We start from the raw sequence: 20,854 nt of genomic DNA on the forward strand, positions 1-20,854 counted from the left end.
GTTTTTCGTGTCTGTGAGTCAACTTCTGCTTTGTAAATTGGGTCATTTGTTTCGCTTTTTTAGAGTCCATATACAAGCGATGTCATACGCTCTCTGCCTCTGATGCACTTCGCTTAGTGTGATCGCCTCTAGGCCCATCACATTGGTGCAGAGGAGGAATTTGTTTTTGGTGTCTTAAAGTTGAATGTGTTTGTGGAGTGTGCGAGACTGAGCCCACTTCCTGAGACTGTCCAGAAGCTGGATTTGGAACTTAAGGAAAGTGTCCTGAGCCGCAGTTACAGATTTAGGGCTATCAGCACCCAGGTGGTTGTGAAGATGTCTCTGCAGCGGGGGTGGAGAGGCCTGACACTGGGGCTTTGGGGGTTCCTCGGGGCGCGGTCTGAAGAGGTGGCCTTCCAGTGGGAAGAGTCCTCCACGCTGGTCTCGTTCTGGTCTTTCTGACCCCACCTTACCTGTCTGTAATGGAGACCTGGGTGAAATTACTTGACTGTGGGGAGAGAGAGGTTAGACACATGATGCATGTGAAACAGCATTAAAACACACAGATTACATACAGATGTCAGTTATTTTGAAATATTATTTTGAATGTCCATCAGAATTTAAAAATGCCCTCAGGGTCTCCTGTAAGATGGAGTGTTTGACAGCTTGAAGTTCTGTGATTCAGGGCGGCCTGGGGGAGGTCTGGGGGTGGGTGGCTGGGGCTGGTCCCCTGGGAGGCGGGGACTGGAAAGGGGCAGAGCTCCCGAGCCGGTGGGATGTGTGCCCTTGTCACCCAGGGGCAGGTGCGGTGGGGCGCCAGCTGTGGCACTGCGTGGGGCAGGCTGGAGGCTCTGAGACACCCTGGCCCTGCTGACTGTGCTGCTGGTGTGTGCACAGTGGGTGTGCAGCCAGGTGCCGCTTTCTTTGTGGACGCTGGGAGGGCTTAACAAAGTTCCCTGAGTCTCCACGGGCAAATCCACAGCAGGGAACAGGGTTTCCAGGCTCTGACAGGTACAGGGTGGATTACAAGCACCGATGAGTCGTTTTCACCTGTGCCAGGGCTTTGTCAGTCCCTACTGCTGGGGCAGCTCCTGTTCCTTCTTGTCTCCTTGGGGAGTAATAGCTCCTTGTTCATGGGAAGAAGCAGGCAGGGTTTCCCCTGTGGGTGTGGACCAGGCCAGAGGGTGGGCTTGGCCCCTCATGGGCGGGAAGATGAGATTTACTCTCTTGTTCAGAAGTTCTCCAGTTTCAGAGGCAATGACCCGGAGCCAGGCTCTCTGTCCTTTTAATCCCACCAAGTCCTTCGTAAACAGACTCAGCCTGCCTTCCTGCCAGTGGTCTGTGCAGGTGGTGAGCCTCTGCCTCCCCGGACGTGGGAGAGCAGGGTGTTCATTGTCTTTTGAGCAAATGCGGAAATCCCTCATTCTTCTCCATTTTCTCATCACAGCACATGTGGCACCAGCTTCTGGGGCTTTGGGAACCTAAAAAGCTACTGAGTCTTAACACTAACTTGTGTTAAAGTTTGTGTGTGACATTATACATGCGTGTATAAATAAATATATGTGTATTTCTGCCTTAGTGGAATGAAAATGTGTATCACAGACTGAAGTTTTCTTTGGCTGCCTGCAGCCACAGGCCTGCATACGGTGAGCTCTGTTATTTGTGTGCTGACTAATCAAAGAAGTGATTTTCCCCCTTTACATTTTTATAATCAGAAGATTATTTTTCAAGTAATCTTGAACATAACTCTGATTTATAGTTGAATGCTTTGTTCATATTTTAATTTTCAAAAATTAATGTTACGGTTTTTGAAGAAAGATATGAAATGTATTTAAACAAACTGAAATAGCTCCCTTTTTATATATAAGCAAAACGGAGATTTCTTAAAATAGAAAATCAGTAACTTGCTTTTGAATAACACACTGACATTTTCTGTGGTTTGAAACTGTTTTGTGGGTTCAGTATTAAACAGTTTTGTATTACGTTTGTATTACTCTGCATATTTTTAGCAGAAATATAAAGTCTGTTCTGTTTTCTCTGTATATTTTTTTAGACTAGGAATTTTAAGGCTAGCCAAGTTATTTCCTTTTAATTGTAGAATTTTTCAAAATTCTCACTTTTGAAGTGGCATGTTCACATGAGATTCTAATTGACTAGCATTGGGGTGACCTGCTGCCTGGTCTGAAGTGGACCATCCCGGTGTGTGGGGGGACCCTTGAGAGGGTGAGTCACCTGCTGAGTGTGTGTTGGGAGGGCCTCCACTGGCTCTGGCCCCACGTCTGGCCTGCTTTGAGCCCCCGAGGCCTGCAGGTCCCTGCACTGGCGTGCCAGCCCCCGGCTGCATCTCCTGCTGACAGGAGTGGGGCTTTGCAGGCGGTCCAGCTGCCCAACCTCCATCCCTTCTTTCAGTTCCCATGGAAACAGGTTGCAGGGAGACTGGTATGGTGCTGTCTTTGCCCTGTTTTGGGATCTGAGGTCTGTTTCCATGGGAACCAGCAGGGAGAGGGGAGGTGGTAGAGTCGCAAGACTGTTTTCAGTTTCAGCGGTGGCTCCGTCCTCGAGTGCAGCCCTCCTCTGCCCAAGTTCACCGCCGGGCTCAGGGCCCAGGTGCTCTGCTTGTGGCTGGGCCTCACAGGGAGGCAGAGGAGAAGGAAGGGGGAGAGAGGCACTCGGGACACCCTTGAGGGAGCCAGTCACCTCCTTTTCTCCCAGGCCACCATTTTTAGGCATTGGTTTGCTATTTAGATGTCATTTATAACTTATTTCTTGTATGGTTTTTTTGAACATAATTAACGTTTTTATTCAGAGGAAGTGAAGAGACGGCTCATCGCAGTTGGAGCGGTTTCTCTGATGCGGGGAGTCCCTGCGGTTGATGGTGTGGTTGGGTGTTGACTCTCGAGTGCTGGGTGGAGCGAGGGCCTTGTGGGCGAGCAGCAGGCCTGCGTCAGGCGGTGGGGAGGAAGGGGGTCACGCCTGATAGTGCCCTGTTTCTGTAATTATTGAAGTCCAATCTCGTGGGTTCCTCCGAGGAGTGATGTTTGGCAAGTGCCCTTGAGATGCTCTGCCCCGCTCCCCGCATAACAGCCCAGTGGTCGGCTGACCACGCGTCCACACACCTCCCGAGGGTCTGTCTCCCTGCCCTTCCTCCCCGCTCCCGCTTGCGCCTGAGCTGTGTTTGGAGGGCCTGCTGGGTGCTCGAGGGCTGCATCTTTGTGTGCTCTTCACGTGTTTTCTCACTCACTCAGCCCTACTGCCTCACAGCCACGTGAGGCCGTGTGCGTGACAGCTGGGGAGACTGAGTGCAGAGAGGGTGGTGGCCGCTCTGAGCCCCGGCTGTCTGACCCCAGAGCCGTGCTCGCTCCTCCGAGCGCAGCACCACCGTGTTCCAGCAGCTGGGTCAGTGCCGAAGGAAGCGTGTCATTCCCACTCCTGGCCTCTGCAGCATGTCCTCTGACCCCAGCCCTATAAACAAGCAGCTCCTCGCTCTTTGACGTTAGTCTTGTGTATTTACTTGTGGTTATTTTCATATTTCAAATTATTTATCAATATACTCAGTGTTTCAGTCAAAACAGGCAGAACTTAGTCCTGATGGCTGCATGCCTCCTCTCAGGACACTTAGGGGAACCCTCGCCTAGAGAGTTTGCTTTCCTGTGAGGAACACAACCGGATCCTCGTCTCCCTCTTAGGGGGAGTGGGGACGAGCGATGCTGTGGCGTGCCATGCTAATGTTGCCTCCTGTCCCCTGCAGGGCATCTGTCCTGCCTTCCACGGACGGACGTCTGAAGGAGCTTCCAAGGGCTCCACTGCAGAGCAGGACAGCTCCGGAGGGGAGGGGCGTCAACTAGGGCTGGGCTTCGAGGGGAAGAAGAGTTGAAAGGAGGTGCTGCTTTAAATGCGGAGAAGGTCGCCTGTCAGGCTGGCCAGGCCATGGAGTGCTTAGATCCTGAAAGGCCCCACAGACACTGTGGCTGACTTTGGCAAGTGATCGGAAGAGGAACAAGGGCTCCAGATTCTAAATTTGGTGCTTAACCTTTCCTTCGGCTGCCAGGACCCTGTAGTTTTCTTGGGTGGTTTCCTCGGAATTCTCTCTTCCAGATCAGGGGGTGGACACGTGGGACAGGCGGATCATTCACTCAGCATCAGGGATGCACACTGTTTGGAATGGGGTGGCTTCTGCAGCCAGGGAAACCCTGCTGACTGCTGACTCTGGGTGTCGGGAGGGCCAGTTCTGTGTTGCAGGAGGCATGTTTCCCTGAGGAGACGCTTGGCAGGACACACATACCTCCTGTGGTGCTTCCATGAAGAGCACCTGCACTGCCCTTTGTTACCAGACGGCACAGGTGGGCCTGAGGTACCCTTTCTGCTCGGCTGGAGGCCTCGAGACACGGGCAGGCGTGTTGTCCCGTCAGCCAGGTCCGGGCAGCCTTTCCTGGAATCCTCTGCCTGTCCATACCTGCTCTTCGGGACAGATGCAGAAGACACGATGTCCTGTTAGTGTGTCCCTGATGGACGTGGAGTCCACGTGGACACCGTGCATCGGGTGGCTTGGCGCCCTGGGCCCTCACCCATGGGCGTCACTCTCCTGCGTGGCCACCACTGCGGTGACATCACGTCCGGGGGCCAGCCTCAGACTGTACCATCTTGTGTTATGTCCTTGAGTTTCTCTGGTCGGGTTAAGTTGTTCCTCCAACGCTGACAGGGCTGAAAGGGTAATGTTCCCAGGATGGGCGTGGCTCAGATGGCCACCTCACTGGTTGGATTCCGAGTTGTTCTTGAAAGGCTGGTCCGCAGATGATCTTTCAGCTCTCCTGTGAGAACTGTGGTTTCTCCAAGGTGGCTCTAGGGTCCTGATCTTCCTGAAGGGTGTGTGATGTGCATCCATGAGCCGGGGTGGCCCGGGGTAGAGTGGAAGTGCATGTTCCACGGGAATGTGGGTGGGGCTGTACCTGTGTCCCCTCTGCTGGCTGCCTCTGCACAGGTGAGTGGGACTTCTCGTCTTGAGAGGCGTGTCTGCCAGGGCACAGTAGCAGCCCCGTGAGACCCACCAGTGCACCTGCGTTAGATTGAGCACTGGTGTCTGCTGGCCACTGGCTGAGCCTCGTGGCCCAGATGCCGGAAGATGCCTGCCCAAGGCTCACACACGTCTCCTTTCTCCCATGTCTGTCCCAGACCACAGGGACTCTTTTTTGGAAACATCTAAGAAGAATATTATTGGAGTATTTTTATCCACCACTACCCACCTTCCTGAGTTGTAATACATTATAAAGTGGCACGTTTTCTTTTTCACAGGGGAATGTGTTTTTAGAAAATGAATGTGAGAGACAGGAGAGAGCTGCACCACGAGTGACTCGGTGCTCCCTGCGTGTCTGACTCTAGGGCAGGTGTGGGGCTGGCTGGAGCCGCGCATGGGCCTGGGGCAAACCTGTGCTCGCCCAGCGACTGCAGTTACCCAGCCTGCATTTCTGCAGGGTGCCTCGGCTGTTTCACGGTGGGTCAGTTTTTATGAGCTTTTCAGGTGTTGGTGGCTCTCACACCTCCTGTCATGTGGATAGGCCCTGGATTTACCAAGCTGTGGGCTGGGAGGGGTGCAGGCCTTGCAAAACCTTGAGAAGTGCACGCAGAGAGCTCGAAAGGGCATTGCTGGACAGAGGGGACAAACCAAACAGGGAGGGCGGGGCGGGTTGGCCCCTGCTTGACTGTGCTCTGGCAGAGAGACATGAAACCTGGCTCATGTTTATTTACTAGTCTACTGCTGTTTTTGAGAGTCGATATTTCAGTATGAAAATGTGAAAAAAAAGTTGACTATCAAGAGATTCTTTTTCCTTTCAAAGGAAGTGTTTTTTGGGTCACTTTTTTCTCTTTTATTCTACCACATTTCATGCCAAATACCTCACCCACACATTTTGTTTAATTTTGTATCCTCTCCCCTGTTTCTCTCTGTTACTAATTTTAGCTGACAGAGGATGCTTTTGACCTTAGGTTTTTATCAAGAACTCAAAACAAAAATGAAGATGAATGAGCTGAGGCAACGTGAGGTGGACCGGTGTCTGTGCCAGGTCAGGTGAGGTGGAGCAGGTGGGCCGGGGGTGAGTGCTGTGTACCTGCCCCTCGGTAGACGCAGACTCACTCTGTGAGGAGGCGCCATTGTTGCTTCCACTTTGCGGGTGAGGAAACAGAAGATCAGAGTAGGGAGGTACCTGCCCAGACAGCACACTGCCAGGACGAGGTGAACCTGAGTCCATCCGACTCAGAGTCCGGCCTTTTGTCCTCTGGCCTGTTTGGGAAGCTCTCCTTCGGGCATGTTTAGACGGTGGAGGGTTGGCCCTGCCTGCGCTCCTGATGCCCGTCCTGGGCCTCCATAGGGGGCGGATGCATCCAGCCAGCTGCCTGGGCCCTTGGTGCTTTGTGGGTGGGTGCAGGGCAGAGGTGACCAGCCGAATCGCCAGCGTGACTCAGTGCCGTGTGACCCGCGTGTCCTGGGTCCTGCTCCGTGCCCCTGGTCAGTGCCCCGGACGCAGAGATCAGGAGAAGCTCCCGTTAGAGGTGACTCTGCGGACAGAGATTGAGAGTGGAGGTGCTATGGGGACAGGAGCTGGTTTCTCTGGCTCACTGTTGCCTCCCCAGCACCTGAAACAATGCACGCGAGGGTAATGACCCCACAGACAGCTATTGCAACACGGGCAAGAAACCACAGAGAGCGGGAGGTCAAGGGAGCGCCGAGGCGTGAGTCAGGTTGAGGCACAGCCGCCCCGCTGGGGACCAGCCGCATTCCTTCCTGCTGCTCTTGCACCTCTTCCCCTTGGGGGCCCCTCTTTCTTGGCCTGCTTGCCCACTGTAAGCTGATTCCATCTGAAGATGACAAGGTGGTGGGGAGTCCTGGGTGTGGAGCCCGCCTGTGCTCCTCCCACTGGGCTGAGGCAGGTGACCTCTGCTTGGCAGGCATCCCCTCTCGAGGTGACCATGACTTGCTCAGACTAAGTCAGGGGACTTCAGTCAGTGCATGTCCACCCGAGGACACTCTGTGCCAAGGCCCCGCCCTCCGGGACTTCTGGGCGCACTGGTGCTGTGGACATTAACCTCTGATGAACCTGCCTGGGCAAGTGGCCTTTGTCTCAGGACCTCCTGAGCCACACGGTGTGCCCAGGCCCCTTTCTTGGCCTCTCCCTCTGGCCAGTTGGCGTCCATGGGAGAACGTGGGGCCAGGGCCCAGACTGACACCTGGTTCCAGCCCAGTTTAGCCTTCATCCCACAGTCCCTTAGTGCGTTTCCTCTCCTCCTGGGGCCTCAGTCTCCCCCTCCATGAAATGAAGGGGTGCCGGGCGCCCCCCATGGCCTCCCCCGCTCCTAGGTAGTGTGAGGAGACAGAAGGGACAGCTTTCCTGCGTAATTGCCCTAGTCTGGGCACAGCCCAGACTGTAAACCCTTTCCTGCGTAATTGCCCTAGTCTGGGCACAGCCCAGACTGTAAACCCTTTATCAAGTGTCGGATTTGCTGAGGTGGCATCTTGCAGGACGGACCACTAGGACGGCCACTTTCCCTGTTTGCCTCTTGTGTGCGTACTTCAAGAAAGTGTTCTAGATTTTGTACTTGCCTCCTGAGACGGTGACCTCAGTCCCTGAGGTCCATCCCGCCATCCAGGACTGCAGTATCTCCCAGCCTGTCTGTGGACTCTCCAGCCCGAAACACACAAATGGAAAGTAGTGAGAGGGGTCTGTCCCAAGTGCCTGTGCAGATTCTCTGTGCTTGTTCGCTGTATCCTTCTTGTGCACATGTGTCCCGTCTCCCTGAACCACAGACAGGGGCCCCGGGGCATGCTCAGATCGTAGGGACCTTGACTTCATCACACTGTGGGGCGCAGAGCCAGTGATGAGCCTGGCTGCGGGAGGAATGGGGCCTGAGGCTGGCCGCCTGGCCCGGGTCCACATATCCATCCAAGGTGGAGGGCTTGTGTGGCGGAAGCCCAGCTCCATGGAAGCACATCCTCAGGCTTCTTTGACCCCTCCCCCGCCTTTGGTCTCACTCAGAGTCTGGAGCCACTTTGGCCTCTGATGAACCTGCTGGCTGTTCATTTTTTTCCAGTCGGCAGTGCAGCACAGCTCGGACTGTGTTTACTTTTATTTTGGGGGTTTTGCAGCAGTGCCTTGGTTTGTCGAGTTAGGACCATCCCCCTACGGCTCTGGCTCCTCCTTCTCGCCTCTGGAGGGAGGGAGCGAGTGCCCGTCAGACAGGCGGGGCCTGGCAGCCTGGAGCCAGCTCCGGCTGGCCGTCACCCAGGCAACCGCCACGCAGCCAGCAAGGCAGTCTGTCCGGGTTGAGAGGGAGTAAAAACGAAACTGCAGTGTTTATTCTCTACGCATTGCACTTTTAGAAATGTGACTAGATTTTGATAAAAGGCAATTTCCTGTCTGTTGGGTTTTGGTCTCTGTGCCCAGCGTGTGACTCTGATTCCTGGGTCGTGTGTCTGTGTTCCAGAGTACCTCCATGAAAGGGCGATGTGTTGAATGCAGTTGAGTTTCCCCTCCTCGGTGATTCTAGGAGGCTGCATGTCGTACAAGTTCTTGGGAACCAGTGGTGAAGCAACCGTGTTCCACAGCTTACTTGGTTCGGTTCTGTGGGCATTCATGTTTTAGAAGAAGCCCCTTCCTGTGGGGTGTGCTCTGTTTCCTTAGTGACTGTTGCTCTTAGGGGAGGGGCTTAGTGACACTTTCCAAGTGCAGTATTGAGTTGATGTATCTCCTGGTTGTTCCAGCCCATCTTCCCAGTGTAAATAGGGCGTGTGTGTGCGCGCCTGTGCACACACAACAGGATGGTGGTGGTGTGCTTGCTGTGGGGGCTCTTGCATGTGGTTCAGGGTTACCCTGTGATCTTCCGTCCTGGGTAAGTAGCCTCTTTCTGTTCTTTCTCTTTTTCCCCCTTGGTTTTCCTGATTTGAGTATGACCAGGGTTAACCTTTTTAGGAAACCACCTGCGATTCTGGAGTCGCAGATTGGAAGGAGGGACCGGCGTCAGCCTCACACCTCCTGCTCAGTAGGTCTGGGCTGTTATTCGGCCTCTGTGGGGTTCGAGTGGTCTTTGCGGTGTGAGAGGGTACAGAGCCGAGACCCCCACGGGCCTCTCCTGGGCACGTTGCTGTGCAGTGCAGGTGCGCAGGGTCACCTCACACCCTCCCTGGCTCACTGTGACCAGTGGTGGTAGCCAGAGCCCTGTCAGTGCAGAGGCTCTGAAGCAGAGGTGGGAGTAGCCTCTCAGCCTGGGGCCACCACCTGTCACTCAGGCCTAGGGCAGTGGGCTGGGGTGCCGGGGTGTGTGTGCCCCTCTACACACCGGCTTCCTTGGCCCATTCATCTGTGCGTCTGGTAGACTCCTGTGTACTGAGTGCCTGCCTGGCACAGGCGGTGTCTTAGGTGCTGAGGGCCAGTGGAGGGGCAGCCAGTCACCGCCTGTCTCATGGGGCTTCCAGTTGGGATCCTGCTTCAGCGCCAGGGCTGGTCGAGGGGCGCCTCTGAGACTAGCTGGTGAGGGCGCCTTGTGAGCAGGGCCCGCGAGGGTGGAGGCAGCAGGGCAGCGATGGGCACCGTGTTCGGCTTCTCTGCTTTCCTGCCAAGTCGTGGTTGGCTGCCGGGCAGTGAAGGCAGATGTGCTGTGGCTCTGCTGCCCTGGGCCCCAGCCCTCGCCTGTCCCCAGCGTGCTGGTCATCTGCACTTTCCCACTGAGCCCTGCTGGTGCCCGGTCCTGGTGTGGATGGTTGGTCCCTCCCTGATCAGCACAGGCCGTAGGTTCTGGGGGCCTTTTCCTCTCTTTTGTTTATGTTTCTGGAAGGGGTGTCTTACCTGTGTTGTTAGCAGTTAGGAAAGCATGGGATGGCTGTTCACAGTTTAACTTGAATGTTGCTCATAAGGAGGCTCCCAAGTGTTTCATGAAGAGGGACTGTGCCCCTTCAGTCTTTGTTGGGAACGGCACGCGTCCTGCCCTAAAAGTCCAGGCCAAGACCGTGCCTGAGACCTCAGAGCTAGCTGCTGCAGGCCTGCCACCACGCCCCTCTTTTAGGAGAAGCCCGGCTAAGGATTGCTGAGCATGACAGAGAAGCGAGGAGAGTTTGCTGTTTCTTTTGCTTCTGTCCGCATCAGCCTCAGTCTTGCCCACAGCCATTTGAAATGTATAGCTTGGTTTTTAAAAGAAGTCAGGTAGCGTACCTTTTGCAATGAAACAAGATGATCTAAACCAAACCCCACAATGAAACATCAAGACCTCACCGTACTTCAGTCTGTCTGAGTTTGGAGAAAGAGGACAAACACAGTCCAGCATTTCTGGGCATTGGAAGCATCACAGAAGAGAGTACAGGTGGTCAGGCTTTAGGGCAGGCAGGCTTTTGTTTTCATCTGGCGGTTCAGTCCCCCGACGACAGTGCATGTGGTCCTTGACTCCAGGAGTTGCCGCAGGACTTTGGGATGCTGGGTGTCCGTGCCTTGTGAGTATTGGCCATTTGATGGGGAATTTTTAAATTTAGAAAAAGAACATTTTCTGACGTTTTCAAGGACTTCAGAACCACCGTTTATGTAAATGATTTTAATTAAAATTTTCACCTGTTGGTTGAAGTTGAGGACCCCTGGGCTGACTTTGGTGACAGGTTGCTACTGCAGGTACACGAAGGCAGTGCAGCTGCATTTTCTTACCACGATGAAGGTGCTTCGTTAATGCATTAGGCTTCCTTCTACTTAGTCTGTGTTAGTGATGTTTTACTTTGTTACCTTACATTTACAGCAAGAAGATTTTAACAGAGGGTTCCTGTCTGTTATGTGCTGTTTTCTTAAATTTTTTTTCTCTGGTTTGGTGGTGTGAAAGAGGAATAAGGTTACACTTCCTACAAACTGGTTGCAAGTTGGTTGGAATGAGGTGATGATAATCACTTTCTCCAGTACCGAAGATTCACGTTTGGAATTCTGCTCTTGTTGTTAATTTTGCTCTTGTGTAATAGAACGACATTAAAGTATCTGGAAAGTGTTGTGTCAAATGCTTTTATTATTATGGAATATGTAATATGCATGGGCCAGTTTATACATTAAGTTTACTTTTCCGTTCTGTTGTTTTTTAAAAATTTGTTTAAATTGGGGAGGTAATTAGGTCTGTTTATTTGTTTATTTATTTAACGGAGCTACTGGGGTTGAGCTCAGGGCCTCGTGCATGCAAGGCACATGCCCTACCCCTGAGCCGTGTGCTCCGCCTCCTTCCTGTTCTTTTAAAGAAATTAATACTGGCCTTTGTTCTCCCCCTTAAGAGTCACTTTTTAAAACTGCTCAACCCACAAGTCCTTATTGGCCTGCTGACAGCAGTGGGTGTGAACCCCAGACCCCACTTCTAAGACCTTGGGAACCTGCTTAAGAAATGGGTTTCCTCTCCAGGTGTCTGGCCTGGAGTGGCCTCCGGGAGACCTGTCTGCTGCCAGCCTGCTGGTTCAGGATGCAGGTGCAGCTTCCGCTCCGCCCTTCACAGGCACCAAAACTGGTGCTGCCCCTCCCCCACCCCACAGTGTGGTCACGAGCAGGCTCTGGGGCTTTTTCTTGTCTTTTTTGGCCTCTGTGGGTCTACTGAACTTCATGTTCTGCGGGTCATCAGGACAGTGACCTCTCTTTCTAATTTCAGCAGCGGGAGAGAAGCACAGAGAGCTGCAGATGAGACCCTCCTGAGCCCCCTGGAGTGGCTGACAACCCTGGAAGGATGCTGGCTGCCGGGCGGCTCTGGGGGCCCTCCCTATGAGGTGGGAAGCCCAGGGTCGCGGGGACAGCTTCCTCACTTCTGGGCCCACCATGGCCTCCGCATTCTGGCTGGACAGCTGACGTGACTAGTGCGAGGGTGACGCTGCCAGACTGGGGCCACCCCAGGTGCCGCCTGCTCCCAGGGTCCAGAGCAGGCAGGTGGGAATCAGATGCTACCAGGAGCCAGGTGGGCATGCTGAGATGGAGGTCACCTGAGGCCCCTGGACGCTCCTCGTGTCGGGACAGCGGCGAGTCGGAGTGCAGGCCTGCAAGAGCAGCATGCAGGAGGCTGGCTTTCCGGCCACACATGCGTTCACAGGTGAGAACCGTCCGTGCTTCACTGAGAACAGTTCAGCGCAGCTGATGGTTATAAAGTACCAGACAGCTGTGCGAAATGAATGTGCACCTGCCTGTAGGACTCAGGGCCACTTGGCGTCACGACTCAGGCTGCTGCGTTACTGATTTTGACAGAATTATGCCATGTCCTCCTTCTCGATAAAGAGAAATTTGAAACAGCATTTGGCAGTTCACTGTTCTGCTATTGCTCAGTCACAGGGCACACGCGGTATCCTGTCAGTCATCAGTTCCGAGAGAAACCTGTCACTTGCAGAATGGTGTCCGGGGGTGTGTCTGTACAGAGCTGGGGAGGCCTGGAGGGAGTGGTTATGGCTGATGAGTGACCTCTCCCTGTGCGTCTTTAGTTTTCTTCCTCAGGTGCACTCGTGTGTAGATGGGGGTGGGCTGCCTAGAGGCTCTTAGAGAAGCCCTGTGTTGCTGTTGGACGTGGATCTGCCCCTGCCTGGTTTGCTCCTTTCCAGGGACCCACTCAGTCCGGCTGGTGCCCAGAGCCAGGGCCTGCACCACCAGGCTTTTGAATTTGGGTCCTGGTTCTTTGATTCACTTAACATCCCACTAACTCTTTGGGGCTCTGGCCAGCCCCTCATTTATAAAATGGGGGCCATAAGGTTGATTTCCTTGGCCATAAGGTTGATTCCTCGTGGAATCCAAGGAAAACATTTTTATGTGAAAAGAGGTTTTTAAAAAAAATTTTTTTTTAAAGAAGGATGGTAGAAAATATACAAGGATTGACTGTGTTCTCTGGTCCTGTGAGTCCTACAAGTTTGTGGCTCTTCCAGTTTTGTGCAGAGGGCAGGTCAGGTTGCTGGGTGGGCCGGGTGAGAGCTTGCAGCTCTGCCTCCTCCACTGGCTGGAGCTCTGCTCCCCGCCGGTTACAGGTGCGTTTCCTCCTCCCTTTGCTTGTTGGAAAATCAAGATGGTCACGTGTGGCTCTCACAGAAGAACCAGGAGATGGAGGGCCAGCTTGCCTGGTCCAGTGCTTGCTGCCGGCCCTCTCAGCATCTGCATCTGGAGCAGGGGCGCCTCCCTCCTGGGGGCTGTGCTAGGGAGGGTCATCCCAGGGTGGGCACAGCCGTGGCCCCACCCTCCCCTGGCACCACTCATTTGCTGTTAGCGTGTTGTTTGACTCTAGTCTTACCCCAGGGCAACTGAAAACTCTTGTCTTAGTCTCCGGAATTGAGCTGCACAGTTTCTGCGGGTTCTCGATGCTGATGCAGAGAAGTCTTGCCTTAGTTGTCCTGAGTGGTGAGGGGTGAAGGCATTTTTTCCTAGGCTTTTGATCAATGTGTCTGTCTTATGCCGGTAAATAGCACGCTGTTTCAAGTGCTAAAGCTTTGTAATGTAGTTTGAAACCAGGGAGTGTGATGCCTCCAGTTTTGTTCTTCTTTTCTTAAGATTGCTTTGGTTGTTTAGTGTTTCTTACCCAGCTGTAAGATTGGTCCTGTTAATTCTCATAAAAGCAGGATGTAAAGCCCACCAAGAAGGTGATGGCTGGTGTGGTGTTTACTGGCGTAAGAACAGACACTTCCATCAGCGGAACAGGAGGGAGAGCCCAGGAGTAGGCCTGCACACACACTGGTCAGTTAACTTACAGCAGAGGAACTGAGGCTATGATGCAGTGGAGAGAGGATAGTCTCTTCAGGAAACAGTGCTGGGAAGATCGGATAGGCACACGCAGAGGAATGAAGGTGGGCCACTGCCTTACACCGTGTGGAGAGGTCAGCTCAGATTTGGATTAAAGACTTGAATATAAGACCTGAAACCATAAAACTGCCTCCTAAGGGGTCTCCCTGTAAGATGTTGTGGTCCCCCTGTAGAGGAAGGAGCTGTATCCACCCACTCCCCACCCATAACATGCACGTCTCATTTACGATTCTTTACCAAGAGGGATCTAAACCTTTGGTATCCAAATTGGTGATGTTCCAAGCAGTGGTCACCTTAAGTCATGCTGTACAAACATTTTGCTGGAGAGAGAAAGGGCGCCGTGTGCTTGGACTCATGTGGCCTCTGGTCCAGGCTGCTATGTTCAAACCCAGGTGCTGCCACGGCAGCCTGTGTGGCCTTGGGTGAGTAATTTAACCTCTCTGTGCCACACTTTCCTCATCTAAGACACGAGAATAAGGCCAACACATGTGCTTCAGAGGGCTGTTTGCAAGGTGAGTGAGTGTGTGTGGGCGAGCGCTTCTCAGGCGGCTGTCAGTGTGCAGGACAGAGTCCTTGGTGTCTCGGCGGTGCTCGACTTGATGGCCGCGAGCAGTTGTTACCCCAGGCTCGCCTCGTTTACACAGTGTGGCACTGGAGGGACTTGTGCTGCTGTCAGTGGGGTTTGCCCAGAGATCTGAGGACATTTCCGGAAGAGCCGTTCCAGAGGACGTTGAGAGTGTGGGACAGGATTGGAATCCGTGTTGTGAGCTCACGTGAATGTGTGCTGCTCTGGGTCACTGCTGGGCAGACCTCTGACCTTGGTGCCCTTTGTGAGTGGGGCTTCGTGTTCTCACACGACTGTCTCCACTGCCTTCAGTGAAGACAGATTCCCCCTGCAGTGAGAACCTGCATTACGTGTCATTTAAATGCACGTGTCTTGCTATATTTTATCATAAGACAGAAATGTACTTTCACCATGCGTGCTGCTGAGCAGTTTCGATTCTGTGTCTTTTCTGTTTCTCTTTGTCCTGCTGACGTACAGATAGAGGCACACTCCTGGGTCGGGACCCAGCGGCCTTGGTTCCCTCTCTGACTTCCATTGAATTTCATGCTGGGCACTAGGCTGGCCCTGGAAATACGATGGGGAAATGACTTAAAAAACAGGAAAACGTTTAATTTAATAAAAACACTGCATAGACTTCTTCCGTGCAGCATGCCCGTGTCATGTGTGTTTGTACAATTAAGTTACTTGTGAGTGTGGAAAAGGAGGGACCCGTGCAAGACTCGGTCATTTTATTTCCATATAAAAAAGTGTCCTGAGGGTGTTTTATGACCATCCCTTTAAGATCCTGGAGGCTGTCAGGAATGTCCATTTGCAGCCAGAGTTTGGGCCTGGGTCAAAGTGCAGAGGGGTGAGGTGGTGGGGGCTCTGGGCTTGGCACGGAGCCAGATCTTACAACAGGGACGGAGACGCTGCTGGCCCGGAGAGTGTTTATGGAGGGAGCCACCCTGGTGCTGGCAGCCCCCGTTGTGCTCACTTGCGCTTTCACACGTGGGTCAGGACGGAGACCGTGGAGGGGAGGGGGCACTTGCTTCCCTCCTGGTTTCTTTGAAACACTTGGCCAGCCTCGCTTTGGCTGAAGGATGTATCAGGGGGAATGGATGTGGCTTGTTTGTGGGTCAGTGGTGTGGGGTTCACTCTTGGATTCACCTGTTTAGCACATTCTTGTTGAGCACTTGTGTGTGCCAGGCACTGAGGCAGGTACTGGGGGTGGAGGGGAGCGAGGCAGAGGAGGCTCTTCCGCTCAGGGGAGTTACGAGTCGGCCAGGGAGACAGACAGGAAGTAAACAAGCAGATCCCATGACTTGACACAGCAGTCAAGCCATAGGGAAGATCAGATGGGGAAGGAGATGAGAGACGATGGGGTCTGACTGTTACTGACGGGGTGTGCAGGGACGGCCTCGCCCACAAAACGGGGAAGGAGTCTAGGCTGAGGGCCCGACTCGGGCGCAGGGCTCAGGGCACGGCTCTCTCCACGTCTGTGTGAGTATCTGTGAGTTTTAACCAGTGCTATTTGCTATATATTTAGTATGTTTAAATTGTGTCTCTTTTTGAATCGTTGCTTCTGAAGACTTGTCCGTCTCCCAAACACTGAGTCCGCGAGAAGGACTCACTCACGTTCAGTTCTTGAACTTCGGTTTCTGTGTCTTCTGGTACTTTCCAAGCACACGGTTCAGATGTGTTGATACAGGTGTGAAGGAAGTAGCTGCAGGTGGTGGCCAAGCACAGTCTCACTGTCGATCCTGAAACATGCGTGACGACTCTGCAGGCGGGTGGGGGGAGGGGCTCCCTGTGAGGAGCTGGGTCTGGGGAGAGGCAGTGCTGTTCCTAGCAGAGGCACGGGGCCGGGAGAGATGGGTGGATGGACACTCGGCTGTGTCCCTGAGGGGCGAGCGTGTCACTGGGGCCCAACAGATGGAGGGCAGGGCTCCTCCAGCCCCCGTTCTCTTCCAGTCTGGCCCCTCAGGCACACCAGGGCTGTTTCTCATGATGCAGCCTTTCAAGGTGCCTCCCCCAGCAGGTAACACCCACACTGGTCCACATTGGGGCTGGTCTCTCGGCTGCTGGACAGAGCTCGCAAGCAGTCCCCAGGGCGGTTGGTCCTCATCCGGGGCAGCTGCAGTGTCAGGCGCCCCACCAGCCACGCTCTGGCCCACCGCACTTGACGGGAGGGCATCTGATGCACGTTTCATGGTGTTTTCAGCAGTGAGCACTGCCGGGCAGAAGGACAGGAGCCACGAACACCCTGCGTCCTCCTCCCCCAGCTCTCCTCCCAGGGGTTTGGCTCTTGGTTCCTTTCTGCTTGTGAGTCTCTTGGTTTCTTAGAAGGAGGCACCACAGCCTGCTGCCGTCCTCTCAAAACGAAAGCTGCAGCTCTGGCCACGGGACTGTCCATGTGGCCTGAACTTGCTCTTGGTATAAACACCGTCTCCAGAACTCGCGGCTGAGCAGTGTGGTGCTTGCCCAGTAACTAAATCTGGATTTACAACCTTTTTAATCTCCAGTAACTCGAGCAATTTTTATAATTTAGATCTGTTTCCAAAGTGTGATTTTGGCAATACAGGGATTTTCTTATCTTAAAAGTTTTACGAAAAAACTTAAAATCCCTTGGACATTTAAGTGAAAACCGTAACTTTTGGAATGCCGAATCTCCATGCGCTTTTGTGAACAGGAGCCATGAGTGTTCTCGTTTATGTCAGTGCTCCTGACACTGCAGACTTTCTATAGCTCCTGGGTCCGTGCTGTTTGCAGACGCCAGTCAGCACACATTCTTTCACACGAGTGAAGGAAACACGTTTGCGGTGACAGGGGGACTCCTGCGTAATTTGAGTTGCTAACTGTTGATCCCGAAGAATGTGGGTGAAGCGCTGGTGTCCACAGGACAGTGGGCCCTGCTCTCGGTGCTCGTTGTAGCCTGAGTGCATTTTAATACCTGCTGTAGTTAACAAGTTACTCTTTCATCTCTGAGTATTTACTGAATTAATAGCAACTTTTTGCCACCTTGTACTTCCTTAACTCATTCCGTTACTATATCATTCTTTTATTCATCGAACTATATCATTCTTTTATTCATCCCGTTACTATATCATTCTTTTATTCATCGAACTATATCATTCTTTTATTCATCGAACGTTCATCATTATTGAAAAACACCCCAGTGCCCTGGTCCTGTGGGGTGCACACCGGGAGGGGAGGGGGAGAACCAGTCAGAAACAGGGCTTCAGGCTCCAGGATCCAAAGGCGTGTCCTCTCTCCAGCCCTACCCAGCTGCACTGGCTGCCCCGGCCAAGAGACCCTGCACCTGCTGCAGGTCTCTCTGCTTGTGGCTTGTCTCTGGGGCACCCGTTTTCCTCTCCTGTCTCCGCAGCCTTGCGCTGAGAAGGGTGTCGTTGGCTATGGCTGCCTCTGGGCAGCAGGCTCGGTTTCCCGCCTGACATGCTTGTGCAGGGCTGCGGGCCGTGGCTGCTGGCAGCGCGCTCTGGTCATGTGGCCTCCACTGAGCAGGATTAAAGGGGCGCGCGTTGTCAGCAGCACCCGGGAGCCTGCCCTCGAGATGGCACATGCTGCCTGGGCCGCTGCTGGAGTGCAGCCTGTCCTCGTCTCTTTGACGCCAGCGGTGTCGTGGCGCTCACACTCCCTGAAACTCTGGCAGCTGCCGTTGCTGATGTTAAGGAGAACTTGGAAAAGCCCTCTTGACTGCGTCTCTCACGCAGCGGTGATCTCAGCTGCTCCGGGAACTGAGGGCTCTCGCACTCGTCCCTTCTCAACTTCCTGTGTATGCGCCATCTCGGCTCATCTGTGGGATAACTGTCCCCACAACCTGTCACATTCCTTCTCACAGGAACCTGACACTCAGTCATTTCTGTGTGATCCTGTCTGAGTGTGACGAACGTACACACACAGGTCCCCATCTATGTTTTGTGGCTCCCAGTTTGGACACACGGTGCAGATGAGGCGACTGGACCGGTTTGTGTGCTGACCCTGCTCCAGCCGCTCGGATCATCAAGGACAAGCGGCCCTGCTGGTGCGGTGTGTGGGCCACGGCCTGAGCGTGTCACCCTTTCCACACCCTCTCTCTAGCTGCATGTCTGTGTAGAAGCACCGATTTCAGGTGGAAGGAAGAAAACTGACCAGAGTGCACTTCCTCTGCCCCTCCCCCGTGCTCTCGGTTCAGTTAAGTCAGAGCAGTCACTGGTGACCCACTGCTGGATGCCGGGGCTGCAAAGGTGTGATGTCCTCTGGGCTTGAGAGGGCTTGCCAGTGGGCGAGGCAGGCAGACAGGTGATGGCAGTGTGGCAAGGGCTGAATGGGAGGACGCATAGGTCACCATGGGAACAGGCAGCCGTGTTCAGTTGCGGATGGATGGGGAGATGAAAGGTCATAGGCAGCTGTCAGTAAGTGGGGGGAGTGAGTCATTCCAGGCAGGAGAGGTGGGGGGCACCAGGCACCACGAGGGGAGCCGAGTGTGCTTGAGAACAGCCTCGTGTCTGGGCGTGTCCGGCGTCCAGGGCAGTGTGCGAGGAGTCAGGAAGTGAGGTTGGAAAGGTGGTCAGGACCGCTGATGTGGACTGTTCTGAAGGTTGAAAGCGAAGGGATGGCATGATATTTCTGATTTAGAAATAACAATTTGCTTGATAGAATAAACCTTCCTTCGTCCACCAAATGTTTTTTTGAAAACCTATTACATGCAGACGTTATCTGGGCCTCAGGAAGGTAACAGGAAAGAATCAGTGCCCTCCGTACATTTAGATGAACTCACATTCTAGTGATCGGGGTAGTAAGCAAACTAGAGAGTCAGTTATGTGATTTATGGAACGGTGTTAAGTGTTACAGGAAAGATAAAGCAAGAAACGTAGATAGGGAGTCTTGGACGTGGGTGGGAAGGGGTACATTTCTAAACAGGGTGGTTTGTTACGCTGGAATATGAAGAGAGTGTGTGTGTTTTGAAAGAGTTCAGCGTCTGCTGCCTTTGTCTCTTACCCGGACCCGTTTCCTTGCTGGTTCAGGACTGTCTGAGAAGCAGTGTTGGGAAGACCTGCCGTATGTGCTGTGAAGTAGGATCAGACCCTGACTCTGGGTCCCCTCAGTGTGTTTGCCCCTTCCGGTCACGTGGGCAGTGGGACCGACTGGGGTCTGGAGAGGAGAAGGCGGGGCGTGGTGAGGGTGGGAGTGATTGTTTAGGCCGGACCAGTGGTTCTGTCTCTGCTGAGGACACACAGGACAGAGCGGTCCGCTTCAGCCAGGGATATCAGGCTGCAGCGAGGTGCCGTCCGTCCAGGAGCGGGCCCTGGTGCTTCCACACTGCTGTCACTGGTGACCGCCCTGGCGACCAGTCTCCTGACGTGGGCTCAGCCACTGCAGTGGTGAGCAGGTCCTTGGAGCTGAGAGTGGAGGGTGTCTGCGGCCCATCCTGTCTGAAGCAGGCCGGCGGTTCCAGCCTGTGACAGGAGACGATTCTAAGCAGGTGCTCGGTTGGAGATCTGGGTCAAGTGACAAGAGCAGCAGGAGGCCCGGAGCTCCCGGTGCTGGGTGGCCAGTCCCACCACCCCTGGAGCACGGCTGCTGGTGCGCCCTCGGGAGAAGCGAGCAGAAGGACGGGGGCGGTTAATTTCAGAAGGTAGGAATTTTATCAGCCACTGTTCCACTGGGAAGGGCGCATTTAAGACCCTGTCCTGGTTGTGAGTCACGTGGTTTTGAGGTCTCTGTTGAGGAGTTAGGCAGAGGACTTCCAGAGCTCCTCAGCTGGCCCGTAGTGCTGCAAGGAAAAGAAGTTCTCTGTGAGAGGCCGGGAGGGGCATGTTCAGGACAGAAATTCTTACTCTTAATCGTTCTTTTCCTTTTTCCTCTTTCACGTGGTATACGCCAGACGGTTAGTGTTAGTTTGTACGTAATTAGAATGACATTTAGGACAGAAAGTTTTTTCCCCCAAATTGGTAGAAATCGTGGGTTTTATGTTCCATTTCACAGGAGGCTTGTTGTCTGTCCTGAGTGAGTCAGGAATTCCCTTGGGGCTGTTTGCCGTCTGTGACAGGAGAGGTCGCCCCGTTCTTCAGGGCCTTCTCGGCAGCAGGGTGTCATGAATCTATGACGATTCCCAGTCACTGAATTCATCAGAAGGCTGTGGAGGAGTTTGGAGAAGCTGCAGAGGACTCAAAATTGGGAGAAAATTCTTTGTCACTAAGAGCAAAGTGATTCTAAAATCTATTGCTGATTCTGGATTTTTAAAACTAAGAAATCAAATAGAGAATTACGGCAGAAAGAAACGCCATTTTCTTCACTTTAAAAATCCTGACTTTAGAGAAGAGGATTTATTTATCTACTTTAGGAATTACTTAAGTATTTCAAATTTTGAAATTAAATCTGTAACTCCTGAAGGAAAAACTGGCTCCTGAGTCTCTAATTCTATATTCTACTCCAATATTATACATCTGAAAGAACCATGAATTTGAATTTGTAGCCAGTGTTTCTGATGTTTAACGGTCTTTAATTTCTTTCGGCTTCTGGCTTAGCAGAAATACTCTACAAGTTTCACAAAGAATGGACAAAATATGATCAGAAA

General features: G+C 53.3%; 1 protein-coding gene across 14 annotated transcripts in view; it reads left to right on the forward strand.

The window, feature by feature from the left end:
* LDLRAD4 (low density lipoprotein receptor class A domain containing 4) overlaps positions 1-20,854 on the forward strand; it is a 127,687-nt gene that overhangs the window by 51,199 nt on the left and 55,634 nt on the right. For 11 of the 14 annotated variants that reach the window (XR_012063952.1, XM_072949358.1, XM_072949367.1 and 8 more), the window contains exon 3: positions 11,620-12,051. Coding sequence is in view for 13 of the 14 variants with exons in the window: in XM_072949358.1 (XP_072805459.1) it covers positions 12,012-12,051 (40 nt within the window). In the remaining variant the exon portion in view is untranslated. Of the gene's footprint in view, positions 1-1,606; positions 1,626-5,958; positions 6,041-11,619; positions 12,052-20,854 lie in introns of those variants that run through there. The other 3 variants (XM_072949364.1, XM_072949363.1, XM_072949365.1) reach the window with 3 other exon arrangements.

The sequence above is a fragment of the Vicugna pacos genome, chromosome 24 (genome assembly GCF_048564905.1).
Source record: "Vicugna pacos chromosome 24, VicPac4, whole genome shotgun sequence".
NCBI lineage: Eukaryota > Metazoa > Chordata > Mammalia > Artiodactyla > Camelidae > Vicugna > Vicugna pacos.